This window comes from Plecotus auritus (genome assembly GCF_963455305.1).
Source record: "Plecotus auritus genome assembly, chromosome: 5".
Classification (NCBI taxonomy): Eukaryota; Metazoa; Chordata; class Mammalia; order Chiroptera; family Vespertilionidae; genus Plecotus; species Plecotus auritus.
In genome coordinates this window covers 178,950,277-178,976,541 of record NC_137776.1, presented here as the reverse complement: position 1 = coordinate 178,976,541, position 26,265 = coordinate 178,950,277, and the positions used below count along the sequence as shown (strand labels likewise).

Sequence of the window (26,265 nt, the reverse complement as noted above, 5' to 3'; positions counted from 1 at the left end):
GCCACACTACACCTCAGACAGCTGAGAGTCCCCCAAACTCTCACCGCCAGGCCTTCACACCCCTATGCCCTCAGCCTTAATCTTCCTGCACTTTCTTGCCGGGCTAATCCTAGCTCACTCTTCAAGTCTCACTTGTAATGCCTCTTCCTCCAGGAAGCCTTCCCTGACCAAATCCCCACCAGAATCCCCAAGATTTGGCCAGGGGCTCCTCTTGGGCCTCCTCCATCAAAGCCGATCACTGTTTCTGAGATGGCCTGTTTGAGGGGGAAGTTTGCCTCCCCCACCAGACTGGGAACCCCAAGAGGTCAGAGCCCAGCCTGTCATGTCTATTGCTGGTCCCAAGTTAGTGGACTTGAGAACATGGAGTCTGGTGTCAGCAAGATATGGGTTCAAGCCTGGTACAGACACTCTCCAGGGTTCCCCCAGAATTATGGGGGGGGGGGGGGAGACTGGGCCTTACCTTAGGGAGGGGAGCCACAGTCTTGCTAAAAGCCCTGGGTTCATGGTCCTCACACCGCTCCGTTTGATGGGGGCATCATTCTCCCCATTTTGCAGACAAAGAAACCGAGGCTCAGGCCAAGTAGCTAATGGGGTCACAGAGCTGGGCTGTGAAATCAGGCCTCTTCCAGGGCCTGGAGCTCCCAAGTCCTCTCCTCCCCCCACTCTGGGTTTATGGACCTTGACTCCCCAGGGGGCGATTAAGCCCCAGAATGAGGGTGGAGTAGTCAGTGCAAAGACAGTGACCTTCTTAAGGTGCCAGTCCCACCCCCACAGCAGTGCCAGGAGAAGGGGGCAGAGGGAGGCTGAGAAGGGGGGTCACAGAACTATTGACCTAAGATATTCAGAAATAAGTATCTCCGGGAGATCTTCTTAAAATGAAAATTCCTGGACACCCGGCGCAGACGATGACTCTGGAGAGGAAGCCAGAAAATTCCTTTGTCGGCCACGCCCCCTGATGCCCACTGCAGTCTGAGAGTCACTGCAGGCAGAGGCACGACCTGAACCTGTCCCCTCACTTATGAAAGGGGCCTCCATGCTGTGCTGGCTGATTATGTCAAAGCACCAAGCACACAGGAGGTGCTCAGCAGAACGGCAGTCCCTCCATTCAACACTTACTATGTGCCACCAGGCACTCCTGCTGCCCAGCCCCCCTCCCTACATGGACAGGTAGACAGGACCTGTGCCTCATGGCGGGGCGGGGAGGGGGCGGTGATGCTCTGAGGCTCCGAGGGGTGCTAGCCAGGCTGGGGGACATGTCTGCCCGCTTTGTGTCAGGCCCAGCAATCATAATACTGAAGCCCAAATTCTCAGCCCTGGGAGGTCCCAAGGGTGCCAGGCCCCACCCCAGCCCCTCTGCCTTCAGGAGCACGGCTGCCCCACCCACCTGCAGTTGTCACACAATTTGGAGCCAGGGAAAGGAAGCAATCCATACACTGACTCGGGGTTGGTCTTTTTCTCCTGCCCCTGAGAAATGACCTGAAGCACAGTCATTTGAGAAGGATTTAGGGGAGCCGAGTGGGACCCTGCCGAGCCTTTGGATCTGCAGGAGCCCTCATCTCGGCCATTCCCGTCCCCACACCAGCCGTCTGAGCTCTCAGAAAGTCGCGCAGGACGTTTCTTCTCTAATAATAATGAGCACAAGGACCCCGGCCACTGCTTATGAGCCACTGTGACTTGCTGATGGAGGGAAGGCCTGCTCCCGCCCATCCTCACAAGGAGGCAGGCACAGAGAGGGTCGGAGGTTTGCAACCGTCACACAGCCTAAGCACCTGGATTGAATCGGTCTGACTCTGGGGTCTCACCACTCAGTTCATGTCCCCTGCACCCCAAATGACAAAGGACGTGGCCAGCAGAGGCCAGCTCAGTCTGAGGAGGCCAGAACCCGTGCCCGACCGGGGTAAGCCTCGGTGCTGGCCAAGGCCGGGGAGACAGAAATTGCCATCATTTCAGCGCTACAACTCCTCACGCAGCTACTTCACAGCCCGGGAAATTCCCCGGTCCCCTGGGTAATATTTTTTTACGGCCATTGCCGGGTGCTATTCATTTTATTACACTTTTGCCTGTTATTTTTGTTGTTGGCGCATAAGCAATGTGGTCAATTCTGTTTTACGTGCCCCGGCGTTCCAGATTCATCGCCAGCCAGCATGGCGCTGAGTGGTTACACAGTAAAGTGTTGGGCTAATAAAATGCATAAAGCAGAGATAGGAAAATCAATGCCTTTGTTAATAATACTTTGCCATCTCTCACGCGGTCTCCCAGGCAGGGCTGGCGCCAGCATCACCACACAAGCTCGCCCTGCGGCCCTGCCTCTTACCCCTTGCCCCTTGCCCCTTGCCCCTTGCCCTCCTGGAGCAGGACCAGGCCAAGAGCCCTGGCAGGTGCTCAGCAGAGCACGGATTCCCTCCCACTGCCGAGGTGGAGACAAGGGGTTGGGAGAGAGGGGTCATTCCAGGTTCCCGAGCAAGTCAGGGTACCACTCTGACCCTCAGTTTCTTCATCTACAAAATAGGGGTAGTAGCAGTCCCTGCCTCCAAGGGCCTTTGTGCGGATGTGGGGAGAGAGCCCCTGTTACCCACAATGCACAGCATGTGGTGGGTACAGGCTGGGTGAAAGAACAGTGCTGTCCACCTCGCCAGGTTACAGCCACCCTGGCCACTCACAGGGGCCCTTCTATCCCGAGCCCCTAGGAGGAGAAGGGTTTTTCCCTGAACTGAGCCCTAAAATGAGGCCTGTGTTCCAAGACGCAGGCACTACCTCTCCTCGGACCCAAGATGCAACTGCCCTCCATGTCCTCTTGTTCTTGACCAAACATTTCCCTGGATCCCCACGATCATTCAGCTTCCTGCCTGGGCACCCCGGGCCCACATCAATCCCCTGGTCAAAAGCCTTGGGCTGGCCTGCCTCTCGGCTTAGCATACACTCATTCATTTCATGCTGAGTAAATGAAACCCTCACGGACATCTCAGGACCCGGCCCAGCACTCAGGAGTCCTTGGAGGCCTGGAATGCTGGAATCAGGAGCTGAACCACCGTTAGGGCAGGGGTGGGGAATGTCCAGCCCACGGGCCGTATGAGGCCCACAAAATCTTTGGTCTGGCCCTGCCAAGGCATTAGGAGTGAGCTAATTAAACGTCTGACCAATTATAGCAGGCTAATTTTTATTGATTTCAGAGAGGAAGGGAGAGGGAGAGAGAGATAGACACATCAACGATGAGAGAGAATCACTGATCGGCTGCCTCCTGCACGCTCCACACCGGGGATCGAGCCTGCAACTGGGCATGTGCCCTGACCGAGAATCTAACCGTGACCTCCTGGTTCATAGGTCAATGCTCAACCACGGCTAGCCAGCCAGGCTAGCAGGCTAATTCTTAAGTTGATAACTTTGCATGGCCCTCAAATGATGTTATAAATATCCAAATGGCCCTTGGCAGAAAAAAGGTTCCCCACTCCTGATCTAGGGGGTGAAGGGGGCTTTGGGAAGAGCCTGGATTTTGTTGGGGCAGCTTTCCAAGGTCGTTCCTCTCTCCCCAGCAACCCCCCCACCCTCCCCCTGGGCTGGTGAGGGTGGAAGGCCCCTCCTTCCTCATCTTCCTCCCCCACCCAGGAGGGAACACAAATAGAGCTTAATCCCCAGCGCTTCCCTGCACACCCGGGCCTGACGCACGGCTCGGCAAATATTGGACTTTATTAATTTAATTTAATTAAACTTTATTAACCTTTATTAAAAATAAACCCTCATTAAAATTCTCATTCCCATCTCTGGCAAAGGTGGGGGTGGGGCACTGCCTCTTCTCCAGGCTGTTAAATGTCACCTGAACTGAGGCAGTGGCCTCCAGGGACAAGGAGCAGGGGCCGGAGATGGAGGGGTCAGGCAGGGTGTGTGCATGCCTGTGTGCGCGTGTGTGCGCATGTGTGCATGTGTGTGTGCGCACCAGCACACTGAGCTGTGGTGACAGCTGAAATCCAGCCGCTGGACAGTGGACAGGGAAGGTCAGCCCAGAGCCAGGAAGCGGGGGGGTGGGGGGTGGGCGCGGGTGGAGGGGGGTGCCGAGAGGAGGGAGACCCGGGCAGCTCGGGGCCAGGCCTCACTCACACTGCACAGCAGCCGGTCCCCACGCAGATGTGGGAGCAGGAAAACCTTTGTTTCTATCACACACATTCTTTCCCCAGGAGCCATGCTTGCTCTTTCTAGAAAATTTGGGAAATACAGAAAAGCACCAAAGAACATAAAATTCTCTTGACCCCAAATGGACTCCTGTCCCTCCGCACTGGAGTGATCGTAGTGATCATCCGATCCGGGACATTTTAAAGAATGGGACCACTGCTTACCCCTGCACCTGTCCTAGACACAGGCCCTGTGCCAGCAACATCTTAACATATTACGAAGTTAGTCCTCCTACTAGTTCCCACTCCCCAGCACCCCAACACCCAGCCAGGGCCTGGCGCCTGAGCTAATTCAGAGCGGGCAGTGGCTAGAAGCCTACTACACACTGGGGCCTGTCCTGGGCTTTGTGTGAATCATCTCATTTAAGGCCCCCAGCAGCCTGGGGGCTCTGAGTAGTGCCGCGCCCATTGCCTAGAGGAGGAAACTGAGGCTGGGGGGGGGGGGGGCGGTGAAGGCCAGAAGGTGAATTGGCAGAGCCAGCCCAGAAACCTGAATTCCCTGCACTTGCTCACTGCCCCGAGCTTCTCCCTGCAGGAGTGGAGGAAAATGAGGCTGTCCCCTGGGAGGGGCCCCTGGGGGCAGACCACCCACCTGGATTATCTGAGGAGTCTGTGCGCAGGGGCTTCTGGGGCAGAGCCTGTGAGTGGAGGGAGGAGCACTGGACCAGCGGGCAGAACTGGCCTGCTCAATTTACCGCCCGCCCCTGCCATGGAGGACCCGTGCTGCCTGCACACTCCAGCCCTGGGCCCTCCATTCTGCATGGCGGCCAAGCCCCCTGGATCAGGGGAAGGGCTCAGGAAAGACAAAAAGCAGGAGGGCCTCTCTGAGGTTCCAAAACCCAGAGCAGGGAGGGTCCTGGGTTCCGATGCAAAACCCCCGTTAGTGGTTTGGTGACTTCAGACAAGTTCACACACTCATTCAGTAAGCACTCCGTGAGGGCCTGGCTTGGGGTACGGTGACAAAGACCACAGTCAGGCCCTCCTGGGCGTGCAGGCCAGTGAGGGGACAAAAACCAATACCAACCAGTGGTCCTGTGGTGGCAAGTCGCGGAACGTGCCAGGAGGGGAGAGAAGAGAAAAATATGGAAGACCTCATTAAGAGTGGAGAGGTGACATGGACCCTGAGGCCAGAGGCTGTGGAGAAGTGGTGCAGGGACCCACGGGAAGACAAGCCAGCCTGCGGGGGAGTCCAGGGAGGCGCTGGCAGGGCTGGGCTGAGCAGGCCAGGACCAAAGTCCCTGGATGCCTTCGAGAAGGGCAGGCAGTAGGGGAGGAAGGGGAGGGTGCCCAGGGCTGGGGCCAATGTGGGGGCAGAAAGATTGACAGTCAACAACTGCAGAGATGCTTTAGAGAAAGGTAGACTAGAGGGCCTGTTCATTCACTCACTCCTCAGTCACTCACTCAGTCATTCACTCACTCACTCACCCAGTCATTCACTCACTCACTCACTCACTCACCCAATCATTCACTCATGTACTCATTCATTCACTCACTCCTCACTCACTCACCCAATCATTCACTCACTCACTCACTCACTCAATCATTCACTCACTCACTCAATCATTCACTCATTCCTCACTCATTCATGCATCCGTCCTTTCATTCATTCATCCAGCAAGTTCGCTGCCAGGCACTAGGGCAAAAACTCTAAACAAGACCCACACAGCCTCTGCCCTCCACGAACTTACAGTCCAGGGAGAAGTAGTCCACAGACAAAAATAATTCTTGATCATGACAAGTTGCAGGAAGGAAATAAACAGGGCGGCGCAGCAGGGATCAGTGAAGAGGAGGGGGCCCCCCAGTCAGAGGGGAGTCATGGCTTCTCTGAGGGAGACAATGGGACCGAGACCTGATGCTCTAGAAACGTCCTGCCAGTGTGCAGGCCTGCCGAGGACACCGTGGGGCACACCCGGTGCCCCTTGGGACCCAGGCGCCCCCAGGCCACCGCTGTGCTCAGTAAATGACATGTGCTGATGCTGCTGTCCCCATGGCTAAGCTGCCACACAGACCAGCCCCCCACCCTTGCTGAGCACTCAGAGTTAAAAATAAAAATGTTTAGAGATTTTGTTAACAGAAAATGCAGACCTGCGTGGCAGACAGCGCTCTGTGCAGCCCATCGAGGCAGCGGGTGGGGGACTGTGGGCTGTGCCTGACCCCCTGACAGCAGGAACTGGTTCTCAGCACGTCTCCCGGCCTCTCCCAGCCTCTCCCAGCACAGGGAGCCTCCACCTTCCAGACAAGGGACCCCAGGGGCCACCAGGGGCCGCCAGGCTGTCTCCGCGGCTCCTGACGGGGTGGGCACGGGCTCCTACCCACCATGTTAGACAAGCCCCTGGCAGAGGCGGTAGGGGCCCTGGCAGGGCCCAGCGAGGCCGAGGCCTGGACGGAGGCAGCCCCTCCGCCTGCCTGGCTCTCTGACTCTGGGTCTCAAGGGTGCGCCCTCCGAGGCTCCCTCCCCGTAAGTTTCAACTCCCTCTCCCTGTCTCCAAGCTTCTCTCCGCTCCTTCAGGTTCACCAGCTAAACATGGCTCCTCACAGATGCAAAGTGTCCACAGCCTCAGTGCTCCAACCAGCAGACACCCTGGCATCTGGCCCGGGTCCAAATTCCCAGAGAGAAGCAGAGTGGCCCAGGTGGGGCTCGATGCCAGGGCGGGTCACCCAGAACAGGCATGGCCGGCAGGACCCACGCTTGAGGGGCCCATGGAGCTCACAAGCCATGGCCCCACATCTCCACGAATCCCTCACTGGGTTCCGGTTGGTCATTGCATTCAGTGTAACAGGAACTGTCCTGCCTCGCCTGACTGAGTGCTTTGTCCCTGAAGCGGGGGCAGGCGTGGCTGTCGTGGGATTTGCTAAGAGCATCTGGTTTCTGAGGCTCCTTCCCCCTTCTTTTCACTGGGTCCCACCTGGGGTTGGGGGAGACGGGAGTCGCAGGTGAGGGAGCAGTTTTCACTGTTGACCCCAGCAGATCCTATGGGCCTGGGAGCCAGAAAGCCAGGTCCTTGAGAGGCCCCCCTATCCTGGCAGGGGACTGGACGGCCTCTATCACCACCGTGCACACACACACACACACACACACACACACACACACACACGTGCCAGGCCCCCCATGCAAACATAGGCCACACACGGAGGCTCTGTCACATGGGTGTGGACAAATGCAGACATCCAGGCCCCACGTGCATGCACAGGCCAGCCCAGGAAAGCAGCCATGCACACAGGCACACAGCGCCCTGGGGGAGAGCCCAAAGCACTCAGAGTTAAAAATAAAAATGTTTAAAGATTTTGAAAGCTCAAAGCACTCAGTGTCCTCTCAAATCAGACAGGCTCCTCCCTTCTCCAGCTTCTGTGGGAGCAGGTGGGGGTGTGAGCTCTGATCCCCCTCCAGGCCTCTGTTTCCTCATCTGCCCCTGACGACGCGGCTCCCACAGCTGGGGCAGGATGGAGGCCCGGAGGGAGACACCAGCCATGCCCCCCTCTCGCTGTGGAGACAGGGGCCTGGCCACGTTGCAGGGGGCTTCTGGGCCAGGCGGTGAGCGGGAGGTCAGAGTGGCTCCCTGCCAGGAGCCTCCTTAAGAACCGGCTTTCAGAGGGCCTGGCTCCAGACTCTCCCCACAGCTGTAGCCGCCACATAAAATAGGTCATTGGCATAATCCCGGCCAAATTGGCCTCTCGCAGATCAGGTAGGCCACGCTCCCTGGGCCTAATTATCCCATATTTGGTCAATAAGCCATTAACACAGCGCCGCGGATGTTAATAACCGTTTCATGAAAAAGTCGGCGTAATTTATGAGATCAACACTGGTTAGCAAAATTAATAAATATTTCATTCAGTGAGATTTATCCCAGAGTGCTCCCGGCAGGTGGACCGAGGCCCGCGGACGGCCCCGGGGAGCTGGCAGCCGGGGGAGACGAAGGCCCGGCTCTCACTGGGGCCAATAAACATTTACCTCAAATCCCATCGCCATAAATTCGCAGGCCGGACGAGGGAGTCCAGTAAACCTGACTTAACATTATGTTCTGGCCATTAACAATAGTTACATAGATGTCACTTCAGGGAGGGTCAGAGTCACTGGGCGGGGGCCCAGCGGTGTGACGGGAGCCAGCTTGGGGGCCTCTGGGAAGGTTTGTGCCCCGGGGGGCCTGGGGTAGTGCGGAGAGCCCCAGATCCGCTCTCAGGCCTCTCTGGGGCTGGCAGTTGCCAGCTGTGTGACCTCCGTGTTGGAAGCCGCCCGTTGTCCTCACTAGCAGAGAGGTGTGGACAAGGAACCCGGAAGGCTGGCTGGTCAACCTTGAAGCTCTGAAAGGTCAGAGCCTCCACCCACTGTTTAGTTGAGACAATGGTAGCTAAAGCAACCTCCACCTTTTAGTTTTATGTAAATTCTTGCTGATTGGCTATTACTGGAATTGCCTGCCTAGAGCTATGGGTGGATCCCATACTCTTAATAAAAGGGGTCGCTAGGCCGGAGCAAAGCGGAGTCCTTCCCCTTGAGTTGGGCTCCTGCCTGGCCCCCAACATTTCCAAGTTAATATTTTCTAGTCTCTTTCATTTGCGTGCAGCCTCCTCCGGAGCCCGAACCCTGAACCTGAACCCTGAACCACGCGGGACGTGAAAGGGGTTCACTCCAAACTGGAGCCCAAACGTGGGACACTACAAACTGGCGCCTTTGATGTGCGACCTCTGGAGGGGATGATATTTTCGCCTAGAGCGAAGAAATGAAGAATATACCGAAAAGGTGGGGGGAAAAATATACCGAAAAGGTGGGGAAAAGATCACCATATAACTGAGGGAAATTCACTGCATGAAAAGCCCAGGATCAGCTGCAGAAGTCTCGATCTGTAAGTAGGGTGGGAACATCTTTTTCAGCCAGGCTACTGGGGCAGAATTAGGTTATAAAGTAAACTTTATTATAGACTTTTGGTTTGCATGCTTAAGGAATGTGGTTTCTTGTTCAAATTAAAATCTTAGTTTGTGAATCTAAAATCTGTAATAAGAAATGAAACGCCGCTGCTGAAACCGCCTCTGGTATGGAGAAATTCAAAGGTGGCAGGAGAGGGCAGGGCTATCCGCTCTCCCGCAATGAGATTACTTAAAGTTTTGTTTAAAAATTATAGAAGAATTTGCAGGTAAATGCAAATTTTGGCAAAGATAAGCTTAAGTGCTAGTAATTACTTTGGAAAGCGAAAAAGAAAGGAAAAAAATTTAAGATCTGTCTTTATCTATTAAGCATGAAAAGATACGCAGCCAGATCTGTTACTGAAAACTTCCCCCAGAGCAAGCAGGACGTGGAAGGGAGACACGTGGCAATCCAATATGGAAGGCCACTCTCCCAGTATGCTAATTTAAAGTCTACTTTCTCGCCATGAAAAAGTTTAAAAAATTTAGAAATGTGTCTGGGATATCTGTGCACTTGCAAAGGGAAAAGCTAGTTTGGGACAAATGTGCGCACGGTCCGATTTCGGATATTAGATATTGGACTTGACTCTTTGCAAGGGCTACAGAAATGAAAAACCCAAGACTGGTTTTTTTTCCTAAGAAAAATGGCGGATTTGACCAAAAGGAAAGAAATTCAAGCTAGTTCCAGCAACAGGATTCACATTTCCATAATAAAGAGTAGTTTTTAAAATGCCAATGAAGGGTGTTAAAAAGCTAACTTTTAAGGCCTTCAAGAAAATCAGTGAATTGTGTTACAAAAGAATTTATCCAAAGTAAATGCCTTAAAATAATTGGAATTGGATTTGAAACTCAAAAATTGTTGAAAAATGTATTATAAAAATCTAAATAGCCCAGGTGAAGGCTGGCTACACCCTTTGTTAATGGAGGAAGGGGTGGTCACCCTTTCCCCAGCAGCCAGGTAAATCAGTTTCCCGAGGTGGCAAACTCTTAAAGAAAAAAAAAATGTGGCTCCTTTGAAATCAGTTTCCCACCAGCAACCATCTTTAAAGAATGTTACAATTTTTGCATTTGAATACCTGCAGGCTTGCTACTCAACTTCCCCCCTGCAGAGAAAAAACCTGGTCGGTTTAAAGTTAATTATTGTGTTTTTGAAATTTATTCTTAAAAGCGTTACTAATCAAGAACTGCTACATATTTGACTGGCCAGCTCTAAAGGTTAAAAGTTCAAATTGAATTGGGAGAAATTATATAGTTGTGGTAATTAAATGCCTAAAGTATAGAAATTTAAAATATGTTTTCTCTAATAATTAGGAATTCAAATATGTTGTTTGTTGGTCTAATTGAATAAGAAGGATTAATTCTGTGATCCCAACTGAAAATTTTAATATAATAACCAATTTAAATTTAATTGATATCTTAAGATAATTATAAAAAGTATATAATCTTTAAATCATATATAGATATTTGTTTGGTATTTTTTTCCAAGTTAAAATTTCAAGGCTATAATTGAGGGACGACTTTAAGACATTTTCACGGGCCCTGAAATGGTTTCAAGAAGTTATTCTCTCTTCTTAAAGGAAATATTTTGAATTTAACCGATCTAATATACTTGAAATTGCATGGAAAGCTTTATCAAATAAAAATTAATAACTATATTTTACTTATAAATGTTATGAAAGTTTTGGCCTCCAAGGAGGGCAAAATGTTTCTTAAAATCCAACAGCAGAAAGTTAAAATGACAAAAAGCCTATAGCCGCCTGCATTTTTAATTAGGCTAGAGGTGGGGCAACCTTTGTGCCTTGTGAATCAGATGTAAACATTTACTAAATTTGCTTTGCTTTGCTTTTTTAATTAAAGATACCTACTTAAATTATAAACAATTAAATTCTAATAAAGCCACCAGAAACAGCTAGTGAGATTTCTGTTTGTCTGCAGTGTAGTTTTGACTTTAACAGTGACAGTCACCATTTTTGGACTGCCTGACTTGGCAGCCCCCATTATGGCCACATGGCTTGCCGCTCCCCTGGAGGCCGCCATCTTGAAACAGCAAAGGCCAACCCCTCTCTTTGAATAAAATTACTGAAACCTCCCATGATCCCTCTGTATATGCTAATTAGCCAAAGGGGATACTCTTTAAAAATAAAATTCTAGCTTAATAAAAAGGAGAAATTTGAAAATTTTGAAATCTCTTTGACTGATATTTACAAGATAAACTAAGATTGTTGTTAAAGTATTAAATCTGACAGTAAAATAGTAGTCTTAAAGAAAGACAGAGTTTTAAATGAAACTCTCTGTAGCCTGAAAAGTTATTTTGGAAGGAAATAAAGAGGTTTTCTTCAAATATCTGAAGAACTGTAATTAAAAGTCAATAAATTTGGCCTCATAAACTGAAGTAAGTAATTTCTGTTTTTGCCTCCTTGATAAAGTTTATGTAAAGTTATTCTAAGACTAATTGCAAAAATTTGATTAATGTAATTTATTGTCCATAACCTAGGACAAGTAAAGTTAAAAAATAAGTTTTATTTCAGATTAATTTAAATTGGCTAATTGAAATAAGTGAATATTAATAAAAACTTAATTGTACTGGACAAAAAACCTATTCCTGAAGTATTAACTAAAATTTTTGTTGATGGTTCATCTCATAGTAAAATTGCCAAACATGCTATGAGTCTGAAGCAGTCATATTTCTGTGCAAAAATTAAAATTAAAAGTTATCATGACTGCATTATAAAATTTCCCAAAGCCTCCTAATATTTAAATCAAAAAAGGGGGGATAGTGGAAAAATATTATATTTGGAGAAATATCCTGTAAGTAAATTACATCAAGAAATTTTTTACTTTGGAAAACTGATTTTCATTTGTAATGCTAACAGCAGGACACCCATGAAAAATCACCTGGTGTCAGGATGAGCCAAAGGAGAATTGTTTGGGCAAAAAATGGGAAGGATCCCAAGTCAAATTCATAGAAAAGATTCCTTTATTAACCTTTGGTCGAGAATATGTTTGCATATTTTCAGAAAACTACAAGCCCATGTGGATTCCTACAACAACGGATCCCAGAGAGAAACTGACAGGACTGCTCCAGCCACGAAGATAAGAGGAGAAACAGTCCAGAGATGAAAGACGCTGAAGACACCTTGCCATGCTAGCAGTCAGCAGCTGTGCGTCGCTGCAGGTGGCCCAGGACCAAACCAGAGAGGGTCGGACCTGCATTGCCACCGTTCGCCCACCATCCAGAACCAGCATATCATTGCTGACATGTACACATAAGGAACTGTTGGACATTGAAATTGGGACTTGCCAAAACCGGTTTGGCTCAGTGGATAGAGCGTCGGCCTGCGGACTCAAGGGTCCCAGGTTCGATTCCGGTCAAGGGCATGTACCTTGGTTGCGGGCACATCCCCAGTAGGGGGCGTGCAGGAGGCAGCTGATGGATGTTTCTCTCTCATCGATGTTTCTAGCTCTCTATCCCTCTCCCTTCCTCTCTTCCTCTCTGTAAAAAAATCAATAAAATATATATAAAAAAAAAAAGAAAGAAATTGGGACTCAAAACTGTTGGACATTGAAATTGGGACTCAAAAAACTGTTGGCCCAGAAAGAAACTTACTACAGACTAATTCATTTGCCTCTCAGCATAACCACTATTGCTTGTCTCATTTTTGTTCTCATATGTTTATTTCTAGTCTGCAGATGCAAGATTTTTTAAGAAAAAAAATGGGGGAGATGTTGGAAGCTGCCCATTGTCCTCACTAGCAGAGAGGTGTGGACAAGGAACCCGGAAGGCTGGTCAACCTTGAAGCTCTGAAAGGTCAGAGCCTCCACCCACTGTCTAGTTGAGACAATGGTAGCTAAAGCAACTTCCACCTTTTAGTTTTATGTAAATCCTTGCTGATTGGCTGTTACTGGAATTGCCTGCCTAGAGCTATGGGTGGATCCCAAAGTCTTAATAAAAGGGATAGCTAGGCCGGAGCAAAGCGGAGTCCTTCCCTTTGAGTTGGGCTCCTGCCTGGCCCCCAATATCTCCAAATTAATATTTTCTAGTCTCTTTCATTTGCGTGCGGCCTCCTCCAGAGCCCGAACCCTGAATCTGAACCCTGAACCACGCGGGACCTGAAAGGGGTTCACTACCCTCGGCCAAGTTTACTTACCTTTCTGAGCCTCAGTCTCCTCATCTGTAAAATGGGAGTGCTAACAATAGCCATCTCGGGTGCTGCTGGGAGGATGAAGTCCGATGACATTGTAAGCACTGGATCCACGGACAGTGCTATAATGGCTGTTATTAGTAGAGGCAGGCAGAGGCCCCACCCTCTGCTCTGCCAGATAGAAGTTCTAGCAGGGGTCCTCAAACTTTTTAAATAGGGGGCCAGTTCACTGTCCCTCAGACCGTTGGAGGGCCGGACTATAGTTTTTAAAATAAACTGAACAAATTCCTATGCGCACTGCGGGCCCGGGACGAGTCGGCTGCTAAGCAGGACAGGCAGCGGCTCCCGGCGGGCCGGGTAAACGTCCTCGGCGGGCCGCGTGTGGCCCGCGGGCCGTAGTTTGAGGACCCCTGCTCTAGGGTATCCTGAGCCTTTTTCATTGAGTTTAATATCTACCGCGTGCTGTGCACACATGATCTGTAATCCCACAAAGATCCTATAGAGGGAGCCCTTTTGACATTCCCATTTTCCAAAAGGGAAAACTGAGGCTCTCAAAGGCAAAGTGACTTACCCAGGGGCAGCCAGCGGGAGGCATTGGAGCTGCACTCCAACCTGGGGCTGTGGTTCCGAGCCTCCGCCCTCGCCATCCTTTCCCGAGACCCGGAGAGTCCTGGCCCAGCCCTCAGGCAGCAGCCCTGGGAAGCCGCTCCGCTCCGCTGCTCTCGCCGTCCTGGCAGCCAACCTGGAGCCTGGGCACACCGACTGGCCCCGGAGGATGCAAGAGCCTGTTGTGGTTAAAGAACTTTGCAGGAGAACCAATTAGTTTTCCACGGGGACTTTCCACCAGGCATTGATTTTCACTCTCCCCACCTGGGATTGATTTGATTTGCGGGGAGAAGCGCTTCCAGAGGCAGAAGCAATCCGGTGAAATAAAAGCGTCGAATGTGACAGGCTCATCTGTGGCTGCGGCCGGCCGGGGCTGAGGGCTGAGGGCTGAGGAGCGGGGTGGGGGTGGGAACGGGGTGGGAGCCCCTCTGCCACCCTGGCACAGTCACCCTCCGTGCACATGCCTGGCCTCCGGACAGCAGCACCGAGACAAAGGCCAGCTCGTCTCCGGCTCCCCTGGAGGTCGGCGGGCGGGTGGCTTTGCCCCTCACCTGCAAGGCTGCATTCAGCAGCACTTGAAAATGAGGTCGGAAGCGCGGACGCGCCCAGGGGCAGGCTGGGCCCTCCCATCCTTCAGCATCCGGGGTCCCATTTGTCTTCATGCAGCTCCTGCTCGCACCTCACGTTATCCTTTTAGCCAGCCCGGGAAGCAGGAGCAGAGCTTGGCTCCGAGAATGTTCAATAGATGCTGGGGAAGGTGTCAGCATCCCATTCTACAGACGAGAAAACGGGGGCTCACAAGGTTGGGTGGCTGTCCCCAAAAGAGGCAGAGCCAGAACTCAGACCCAGACCTGTCTGCCTCCCAGTCCCCCTGCCCTTCGCTCATTTGTCCGAGTGGAAGCCGGCACAGGTGAGGGGAGTGAGGGCCAGATGAGCATTTTGGAAAGAGCCCCCCGACAGCTGCCAGGAGAGGAAGTGCCTACTGTGGGCCAGTTAAATGGGCTTCCGACACATCAGAAAAAAGGTCTCAGCCTTCACGGAGCTGACATTCTAGCGGGAGAGACAGAACACAAAGAGATGAGTTATTGTGGAAACAACAGGGAGAGGAGAGCAGGACGGAGGAGGTGACCGGCACCTGGATGAAGTAAGGTATCAGGGTGACCTTGGCAAAGAGGGGAGATTTCAGCAAAGGCCCTGGGGATGGAGCCCCAACAGGTATTCAGGGAGCAGGAAGGTGACCCAGGCGGGAAGAGCCAGCTGGTAGAGTCCGGGGCAGAGCAGGTGGACCTTTGGGCCCATGGAGAAAAGGTGGTGAAACCCAGGAAGGCAGTGAGGCGTCTATAAATTAACCCATGTCAGGCCATTTAGTGCAAATTAGTACATAGTAAATGCTCAATTAATAGGAGTTATGATTATTTTTTTAAAGAAGTTTTTCTCCTCTTTTTTTTTTTAAATGTATTTTTTATTAATTTTTTACAGAGAGGAAGAGAGAGGAGAGGGATAGAGAGCTAGAAACATCGATGAGAGAGAAACATCGATCAGCTGCCTCCTGCACACCTCCTACTGGGGATGTGCCCGCAACCAAGGTACATGCCCTTGACCAGAATCGAACCTGGGACCTTTCAGTCCGCAGGCTGACGCTCTATCCACTGAGCCAAACCGGTTTCGGCTAGGAGTTATGATTATTGCTGCTTATAGTTAGATTACTCCTCCCCCTTTTTAGGGGGCTGAGGGAGCCTTAGAGTCTCACCCCGATAGTCAGGAGCTGGATTTGAGTGACTCAGACTGCCCCCCACTGAGCTGGGGGCTGCTCCCTGTCTCAGCCACTTGAGAATTTTCCAGGGCCTCACCAGCCTCGGCCTTGAAAAGTTTGGGGAGTGAGGCGATGGGGCCACCATCACAATGGCATTAAATCAGACCCCCAGCTCCTGAAGAAATCTCACCCAGAAGTTGTTAATACCTTTATTATGGGCTGAAATGTATTCACGATATTAAAAGACATCCCATTTCTGCCCCCCGTGTCACATCTGAGATGTAGCGTAGATAAATGATATATCACCGCACGAGATCTACCGAAACCATTAGTAACCATGACATTTTGACGTCAGATTTTAAAAAATTCCTAAGTAATCTTTTTGATTTATGAAATGCTGTCTGGGTTCATCGAGAGAGATCTCAGATTTATCACCGCCTGGTTAGAATTATTAATGATTTTCAATTTGTAAATCTGAAATCGAGAAAGTCTGTGGGCTCTGGGTGAAAACTCCCGCCAAGGAAGACCCGGCCTCCCTCTCCTCCAGCCGGAGCCCAGCCACAGGGAGATGGCCCTTCTCGCCAGCACTGCGCACTTCACACTGTGTCCCAGCAATCCCTGTCAGCAGCATGCAAGACTGTGGGGGGATCAGCTGCAGGACCTGCTATGGGTAGACAGATCAGAGGGGCTTCCACACCCCTTCCCTCCCCACCCCACACAGACCTAAGAGCTGCTCCAGCTGATATGGGCAGGGGTGGGCAGGAGGGACGTGGCTCCAGGCAGCAGACAGCCCCTACCCCACGCCTTGGGTCTGGTTCAGGCCTCAACTCTGTTGCAGGCCCCTCACACCACCAAGAAGGCTGGGCCAGCCCCTCCTTGCCCAGGGCAGAGGCCACACAGCCACCCTTGCCTCAGAGCCCCCACACTGCCACCTCTCTGTGTCTTCCAGGGATACTCCTGCCTCAGAGGTCACCTGCCTGTCAATCTTATTCACCCCCATCCCCATCAAAGCGCCCAGCTGCCCCCAGTTCTGGAAACTACCCTGGCCTGGGCAGAAGGCAGACAGCAGCATGGTGGGACCCGAGACCTAGGGTCCGGTCCCCATGGGTTCCCATCCAGACCTGAGTCAGGCGATCACCCCAGCCAGCTTGCGCCCAAGCGACCCTGGACACACCGTATAGCCATGGCTGTCACCTGGGCTGAGTGTTGGAATTAAATGTCAGTTCACCCACCAACGGAAACAGAATTGCGGGGCGTTTCCAACATGCGGCCAAGCCCCTGTATCGCCACACAGCTCCTCTCCTTCCTCTCTGCCACCACTGCCTAGTTCAGAGCCCACCACTCTCTCCAGGACAAGGAGGTCTCCCAGCCTCTATCCCGCCCCCTCTGGTCCATCCTCCCCCCTGACTGTGTCACTCTCCTGCTTACACTTCTGTGGCTCCCATGACCCTCCCGAGAAAGGCCCCCTTCCTGCTCAGCCCCCCTGAGGCCTGGAGAGGGCCAGGGACTGAAGGAGGCCACGCGGGGTGCCACCTGCAGGACAGAGCCAGACCAGCACCCCTAACTCCACCGGATCAGAGGGGCTTCCACTCCCCTTCCTTCCCCACCCCACACAGGCCTGGAGAGCTGCTAGAGGGAACCTTCACCCTCTAGTTTCCCCCAAGGGCTCAGAGCCTGGCTCCAGAGCTACCCTCCCACCTGGGCAGAGTGGGGGTGGGGGGAAGGGGGAGGTATGCAGCCTGAGGGCCCTGAACAGCAGCTGGCTCCTCTGTCCATTTACCAAGACACAGGAGCAAAACTGCTAACCGTGGTGACAAATGCTCCCCCGAAGGAGGTGTCTGGATTGGGTGCCCTGGCCACTCTGAATTAGGAGCGCCGATTAATGAGCACCTACTGTATGCAAGACCCTAGGTCTCAGCAATGCATGAGCAAGACCTCATGCAATCCTCACGCAGCCCTGTGAAGTACCATTCCCATTTTACAGATGGGGAAGCTGAGGCTCAGAGAGGGGGAGGTGAATAGGCAGAGCACAGAGGAATTTTTAGGGCAGTGAAACTATTCTGAATGATGCTGCAACAGTGGATACAGGTTACTACACATTTGTCCAAGCCCAGAGAAGGTACAACGCTAAGAGTGAACCTTGACGTAAACTGTGGACTTTGGGTGGTAATGATGCGTCAATGTACATTGATCAATGGCAACCAAAGAGCCATTGAGCTACAAGATATCAATAGGGGGAGGCCGTGCATGTGTTGGGAAGAGGTATATGGGAATGCTGCTACGTACTTTCTGCTCAATTTTGCTCTAAAACTTCTCTAAAAAATTAAATTCATTAATTGTTAAAAAGCCAGGAAGAAGAAGGAAGGCGGGAGCAGGAAGGAAGGGAGGGCTGCCTGAGGACCGGTCCCAGGGCGACGGCCTCGTTTCCCACCTGGAGCGGCCTCTGTTGGGAAAGGCCAGGCCCCCCGGGCGACGCAGATGGAGGAAGTTTCGACCAAGGGGAATCGGGAGTTTTAATGTGGAGAGACCTGGTGCGATGAGGGGGAGCCCGAACATTTTGATGGAGAAAATGATGCAACTTTATTGAAAGGCATTGAAGAAGAAGATCTGAATAAGCGAAGATAGAGATCTTGTTCATGCACTAAAAGACTCAATAATGTAAAGACTGGATCTCCTGATGTGATCCAATCAAAATCACAACAGAATGTTTTCATGGCACTTGACGTGCTGATTCTAGACTTTATACAGAAATACAGGTTGTCCCCCAAAAAACGAATACCCACTTTGAATGATTCTAAAGTCAGTGTTTATTAACATACAGTGCATTTTCAAAATTTAAAAGAATCTACAGAAATGAATCATTTCTTTTGTCAATGCCTGTTTTTAAACTGATGACCGTTCTGGCCCAGGCACTGCGGATCACGCAGAGCAGTGGAATCACAAACAGCAGGAATCATTTTGCTCGGTATCCATGTACCCTCAATTTGTTGGCTGTTGCCAGTTTTGTACTGTAAACTTTATCCTTTACGTGTCCCCCTGTGCGCCCCAGGTCCTGGCGGAGGGATCGCTCAGGCCGGGGGTGAGGGAGGAGAGGGCCAATAACAACTCACCCTCGGTAACCAGCATGGTGCCTGGCACGTAGTAGGTGCTCAATAAACAACTGACCATTGAACCAAACAATTGAGATTCATTCCGATTGCATGCCCTCGACCATTCTAGATTGACATGCATGTGTTTCAGTGGACACACACTTACAATCACACATGTGTGTACCCTGAGCATGCACACGTCGTACCCACCTGCACACACAGTCCCAATGTATGGGCCACTCCAGCCAGCATGCTCATGCCCATGAAGGCTGCCTCCTGCACAAAGCTCATTTATTTTGATTTATGAATGCTACAAAAAGAAACCTGAGCATCTTCCTGGGGATTCTGCGATCCTGACACAGGTCCCACGATATTGCTTTTCTCCCCTGGTTACCTGAAATTAGCAGAGTAATTCGGGATCTGCATCTTTATTTAAAAGAAAAAACTGTAGATGCAGAATTATAAAAATTTAATATGCTCCCAGGAAAATGAAAAATGAGAGGTTGTGATCTCGTCTAACACTTTCAAATGTGTTTATTAATTCATGTTTTAAATCATAAGTTTCATTCGGTGAGAGCCATGCGCAGCAATAAGCCCGTTTTAAAATATTAATGAATAAACAATATTTCTCTATTGAAATATAACATGCTTCTTTGAACAATGGACCACCAGTAATAAATCAAAACCAGGAGAAAATTGCATTTCATATTTAATACAAGTTGAACTCTGCCTTTTTATAAATGATATCTTTTTTGTTTAATTGGCGTCAGTTCAGATCTAGCAGATTGCTAATAAAATTCTGGATTTCCATATTTAATGATGCGTACAGTTTCTGCTGAAATTTTACCAAGAAAAAAGAATCGGCCTTTTATTATCTCCTTAGATGGTGGTGAGAGGTGAGTCCCAGGCCCCAGTCCTGCCTCGAGGGCTGGAGGAGGCGGACCACAGAGGCCTAGCCACTCCCAGGCCTCTCTGTCACTTGTCACCTGACACCCGTGGCTGCCCCGCTGCTGACCAGAAGTAATCATGCTGGCCAGAGGGGCCAAAGACCGGGAGTCCCATTGTGATCTGGGACACCGTGTAGCAATAGCAGTGAGAGGGGAACACAGCCATCCCACGGGCCAAGCACCACACGCACAGTACTCACGTAATCTTCATGGCATCCCTGTGAGGAAGGGAGGAACGAAGTTCCCATTTTACAGATGAGAAAACTGAGGCCACGTGGAGAGGAGGGAACATGCCCGAGGTCACACACAGCTGGGAGGTGGCAGAACTTGACCTGACTCCAAAGTCCTAGCTCTTCACACCTCATCACGCTGCTGTGAAGGAGATGGCTCACAGGAAGTCAGGAGACCCGGGTTTTATCAACACTGAGTGACTGGGACAGGAGCTGGCGTTTGAGAGCAAGTCACACTCCAGGGCCAGTCGTGGACGAATAGGTAATAAGAGCAGCCAACCTGGCACTTACTACATGCAGCCACTTTAACTAAACCTACTTGCTTGGTCCCCTCTACGATGCTGGGAGGCTGGTGCTTGACAGTTCAGGAAACTGAGGCAGAGGGAGGTTACATGACTTGCCCAAGGACACGTAGTCGGTTTGAAGCAGAGCCAGATTCCCCCCGGGCATCCTCACTCTGGAGCCCACTTTCCTGTGTGCTCGGCTATGGTGAACCCCGGGCATCATTTCGTGCCTGCGATGGGGCCAGTGTCCACTTGGCTGGAGGCGTGGCTCCTGGCAGTGCACCTGGCGGGGCCCAGCTGAAAGCGGGATCCACGCGCCTGGGCTAAGTCTGTGACGCTGAGTAATCAGCTGAGGGACAGTCAGGCTTACGGTCCCAGGCCCAGCAGGGACCAGTGGCAAACCGTTCACTGGCCTAAAGTGCCTGTGGACACAGCAGCCTTCCTCAGCGTCCCAAGCCAGAGTCCCTGATGAGGAGGGGCTGGCCTGTCCCCTTCCCTGCTCAGGTCCCACCTCCAGCTCACAAATAGCGAGACTGCCCAGCGTGGTAAGAAAGAGACACTTTGGCAAAGGGCACAAAGGGCTAAAAATGTGGATTTTGGCTTCAGAAACACCCAAATCATATGTGTATTTGGCCAATGGCTTCAGTTTCCTCACCTGTTAGTGGAGGTGATACTAGAACCTTCTCATGAAGCTGCTGGCAGGGTTTGGAGAGGCTGGGAAGGGGGAGAGCTAGGACCCACAGCTCTGCCTTCTGCTCGCCATGCCCCCCGGGCTTTGCACATGCCCTTCCCTTGTCTGGCCCACCCTTCCCTGGGCCTGGGCCGCCACCCAACTCAGTCCTCCTCCCCCTCCTCCCCCTCCTCCCCCTCCTCCTCCTCCTCCCTTAGGTCTCTGAGTGGATGTTCATAGTCCGCTTTTCACTGTACCCGAGGTAAAGGCAGGGCCTGACTCCGCTGGAGGGGACAGTGGTCTGGGCTCGGCCCTAGAGGACAGCCTTCGCCAGGGAGGTGGGGTACACAGAGGATGTTCCAAGAAGAAGTGAGGAAACAGGCTCAGAGGTTAAATCCCGCACCCTAGGTCACACAGCTGGTAGGAGGCAGGGCCAGGATTCAGAGCCATGCCTGGACGTGAGATCTGCTCGCACCCAGAGTGGGTTGTGTGGGCAGTGGGCCAGGGGCCAGGGCCAGGGGCCAGAGCTGGACAGAACCTGGGCCTCGGAAAGGCAGCCACAGGGGCACAGGCAGAACTCCACCCAAAATAAAGTGCGCGCGTAGGGAGCATGCCCAGGCCGTGCTCAGCTCTTCTCATGCATCGTGATGGCCACCGCCCAGGTCTGTCAACACTACGGCGCCAGGCCCGGCCCGGGTGCATGGCTCTGCCTGTCTCCCATCCCCAACCTTGGGATCCACAGACAGAGCCACCAAATCTATGACACAGATTTGCGCCCTGCACACACCACAGGATACACACTCCGGTGGCCCAGCATCAGAGGCAGAGGCGGGAGAGAGGCGAGCGCCGAGGGGTGGTCCCCTCGTCCCAGAAGGGACCTCACACTGGAGGCTGGATGGCTCAGCTCCACAGACGCCTCTCTCTATGCCACGGAGAGTGGCTGCTGGAAGGTGCCACTTGGGGCCTTCCCAGGGCAGACCCCGGCTGTGGGAGATTACGGACAGGCCGTGTCAACTCTGAGCCTCTGAGCTCCCATCTGAAAGCGGGGTAACCATATCACCTGTCCCAGCGGGCGCTACCGGCATTAAATACGGGAATGTACAGAAAGGGCCTGGCCAAGGGCTGATCCAGAGATGCTCAATATCAGCTTCTCATGGCACAACACGCATGACACCTGAAACACGACCCCACCTGGGAGACTTACCCCCATGTCACTTTCCCGCACAGGAAGGGCGCTGCTCTAGAACACGGCCCCTCCCGCCCCCCCTCAGGCCAGGAATGGCAGGAGGCAGCCGCTCAGTTCAGTTCAGGGCAACAGAGAGGTTCTGACCTGGTCTGCAAGGCCACCTGGTCCTCTACAGGGGTTCCCACCCTGCTCGTGTACCTACCTCCGTGCGGAAGGCTCACCTGTCCGACGTGAGGAGCTGCTCGGGCACCTGGGCTCCGATGCTGTGAACATACCGTATGTACTCTCCTGTGAGCACGCCTGTGCCCTGTGCGTCCGTGTGGACAGGCCCCTTAGCCTGCGATTGGATGTCTCAGGTGGTCTCCTACTGTTATTTTCTTTGACCTTGAGAATGAGCTGTGAGATCCTCCCTTCCCGTCTCGGGGTCCAGCAACCCACCAGCCTTTTTCCAATACCCTCACCACGCATTTGCTTTCTGAACAAGGGCTGCAGCCTGATTTTATTCATCTCTGGGTCTTAACCCACTACTTGACCCAGAAAAGGTACCCGGTGAAAATCTATCAAATCAACACATTTCATCCAATTTGGAGTGAGGCATAAGAACCTGGGGGCTCATGCTGCGCCCCAGTTCCCTCATGTATGAAGTGAGGACGCTTCTGCCCTCCCCCAAGGGGACACATACGCCCCGTTTTTATTTAGGCCTCCCCAGGACAAAGCCTTCGCCTCCCACCCCCTCAAGGGTTGCTGGTCAAGGTGTAAATCTCCAACAAACACTGGTAGATGCTTCTCTCAACAGACCTGAGGTCAACCCTGAGACGGTCCTTAGGAAGTGTTTCTGGACATTAAAGAAGAAGACATATTTGCGTGTGCGTGTGTGTCCGGTGTCCACAGGGTATTTCTGCAAAACCACACAGCACAGAGGCGGTTTTATGTGAAAGATAAGGAAGGCTGACCCATATGCTAATTGAATCATGCAAATGACTACTTAGCCATGGGAGAGGCTCCAGCAGGCAGGCCGAGCCCGCGCTAGGGAGGACAGCTTTGGAGGGCCATCTATTTTATAAAGTTGACTCTCACAGCATAACGGGCTCAAGATTAATGGGAATGGTGGCCCTAGACCTTGTTTTGCCTGGTTCCACCAACTGAAACAGTAAAACAGTTGTATTTATCATAGACAATTTGCTGCAACTGATTAACATTAATTTGATTTCCTGTGAGTCAATTTCCTTGAGATATATAGTAAACAGGCCAATTACCTGCTATTAACTTCTTTTATTATAAAGATTTGGATATCAGCGACAGATGTGTATGTGCATATGTGGAATTTCTAACCATTTGAATAAAACAAAAACAGTATTTAATCTAGTTAAAGGATTTCTAGTTGGTCTTACATTTTACAAATTTAGAGTTTTTTAAACGCTATGATAAGGCCCTAGCCCAGTGGTTGGCAAATGGCGGCTCGCGAGCCACATGCAGCTCGCGAGCCGCTCTGTTGACTGAGTTTGCTGACCACTGTCATATACTACCCTTTACCTCTTTGCACACAATATGCCACAATTGCCTAATCCTCACAGCTTCCAACTACACAGTAACATTTAGTCTAGTCCAGTGGTCGGCAAACTCATTAGTCAACAGAGTGGCAAACTGCAGCTTGCGAGCTGCGGTTTGCCGACCACTGGGTTAGAGCATCATCCTGATACGTCAAGGTTGCAGGTTCGATCAACCAATGAATGCATAAGTAAATGGACAACAAATAAATGTTTCTCTTTCTCTCTCTCCAATTAAAAATGTGTTAAGGGCCCTAACCAGTTTGGCTCAGTGGATAGAACATCAGCCTGCGGACTCAAGGGTCCCAGGTTCGATTCTGGTCAAGGGCATGTACACCTTGGTTGCGGGCACATACCCAGTAGGGAGTGTGCAAGAGGCAGCTGATCGATGTTTCTCTCTCATCGATGTTTCTAACTCTCTATCCCTCTCCCTTCCTCTCTGTAAAAAAATCAATAAATTTTAAAAATAAATAAATAAATAAAAATGTGTTAAGTTGCAGGTTTTCGTTCATATATATATATATATATATATATATATATATATATATATATATATATATTTTAATGGCATCTGAGGCTTACTCTTTCCAGACAAACTTTTGCTTGTTAACTGGTATCTCACAGAAGTTATAAAAGTGAACAAATGAGCGTGACAAGACTGGTTATTTTTAAAAAGTTACAACAAAGGTTTTTCCCTCTAGCAAGTGCCAACTGCATCATTAGGTCAGGATGGAGAGTGTGAGCTCCAAGGGTAGACAGCCAGGTTCAAACATGGCCCCTTGTTGTCCGAGGTGTGTGGCCTATGGCATTTGCTTAGTTAGCCTCTATGAGCTTTAGTTTCCTAATCTATGAAAATGGAAGCATTCCTTGAGGCGTGCTCAGAGCACAAGGATCAGGAGGACAGGGAACAGCGGCTGGCAACTAGCCAGGAGCCTGCACACAGAGCTGTCAGCTGGTAGGGGCTGTTCCATCCTCCCAGCACCACCGTCACCTCAAAGTCCCCCTCTCACAGGCCACACACCTCCTGCACCCAGGCCTGCCTTGGGCAGGCTCTCCCCTCGACCTGTATTGGCTGGTTCGCGCGGTGGTGCAAGAAATGGCATCAACATTTAATCATGAAAGCAAAAAGTTTATTCATGTTTGAAACTACATATAACTACCACGAGGAAGACTTTTTCAATCCAGGGTGTAATCCAGTTAGAAAGGAACACGAAACGCTTTTAATACATTAGAATCACCGCCACAAATTATTTTCATGACTCAATCAGTTTCAGAATCGCATACAATACAAAAGAGAGAAAGGAGGGGGCCCATCACACAGGGTGAAATATACAGTACTGAATACTGAAATCCAAATGCATCACAATTAGTCGCCGCTTTTTTTTTTTTTTTTTGCATGAATTAGTAACAAGATGAAGAACATTCAAAATGTTTCTCAGTATTTACAACAGTTTTACTGATTCTGTGTTAAAGACCCAATGTTTCCACTCTCGGTTTTTTAAAAGTTGCAAATGCAACCCTGATTTTTCTTTTAAAAGATTACAATGTACATTACATTTTATGAAGGGAAACAAAGAGTTAATTACAAGATGCAAAAAGATAAGAAAGAGACAAACTACAGCGTGAGTATTGTTCAGAGGTAGTAAGTGAGCACTCTAAGCTACAGAACATGTTGAAATTCTATTGGTTTGTATGAGTTCGCATGAGGTAATAAAGCTGTGTTTTGATTGGTGAGATGTATAAATACTCTTTTGCTACACTATATACAACACTCCAGAGAGCAGGGCCTTGGTCAATGCCCAGAGGACGTAGCAAACCTTGACAAGTCTGTGCAGCACCCAGCGCACATCGTAAAACCCAGATGGATCTCATGTTCACCTCCATCAGCAGCAAGTACCTTCATCTCCCAGAACAATCTGGATCCATAATTTAATTACCAAGCAGACTCTGGGCACTGGTGCTTTCAGAGAGAGAAAAGATGCCACCAGTCTCTGATGTAATTGTAACATAAGAGATCGCAACACAACGTGACGAGGAAGGGTCTTAAGCACAACCATCATTAACAGAGATAGCCCAACAGCCCCTTTATTCCAGCTCCATTAGCGATATGAAAGAGAGACAAGCAAAGTCTGCGATGGAAACACGCAAGAAGTTCAATTTAGGTGAGGTGAGTCTTTGCATCTGCTTTAACCACTGAGGTTTAGCACACATTGTACTTTTTTACCCTTAAGGCCAAGTAATTGGCAACTGTGAAACCATTAATGTAAAATATTGATAATAAATTATGATAAAATAGCTACAGGACTGTCAACAATGTTAAATCTTGGCCTAATTGGATAAAGTGCTTTTTTTTTTTTTTAAAACATTGTGTGTTTTTAAGTATAAATACAAATGATTATGATTCTTTAAAAAACAGATGACCAAGTTCTCTAATAAGACAAGGTTTTACAGTAAAGCTGTAGATGGTGGGCCACAAAACCGCTTTCCTTCTCCTCCTATTGCTCTGAATGCACTAGCGAGGCATGTCAGCTCAGGGGAAAGTGTTGCCAGAGATTAGTTAGAGGTATCAGAGTGCACACTTCCTGGGCCTTCTGTAGGAGAAGTCACAGAAGATGGAGTTGTTGCGTCCTGCCAGCCTCCATTAGCCTGAAAGGAGAAACACAGTTCAACGGGTGCACGTCTACATATTAATTCTACTCCCCGATTTAAAATACCAGATGACAACATGAGAGCAAAGATGCATTAGCGAAAT

General features: G+C 50.6%; 1 protein-coding gene across 2 annotated transcripts in view; it reads right to left on the bottom strand.

Annotated features, from left to right (window-relative positions):
* Positions 1–24,626: 24,626 nt before the first annotated feature.
* The window catches only part of PBX3 (PBX homeobox 3), a 188,948-nt gene continuing 187,309 nt past the window's right edge, over positions 24,627–26,265 (bottom strand). For both annotated transcript variants that reach the window (XM_080671048.1, XM_080671049.1), the window contains one exon: positions 24,627–26,159. Coding sequence is in view for 1 of the 2 variants with exons in the window: in XM_080671049.1 (XP_080527175.1) it covers positions 26,067–26,159 (93 nt within the window). In the remaining variant the exon portion in view is untranslated. The remainder of the gene's footprint in view (positions 26,160–26,265) is intronic.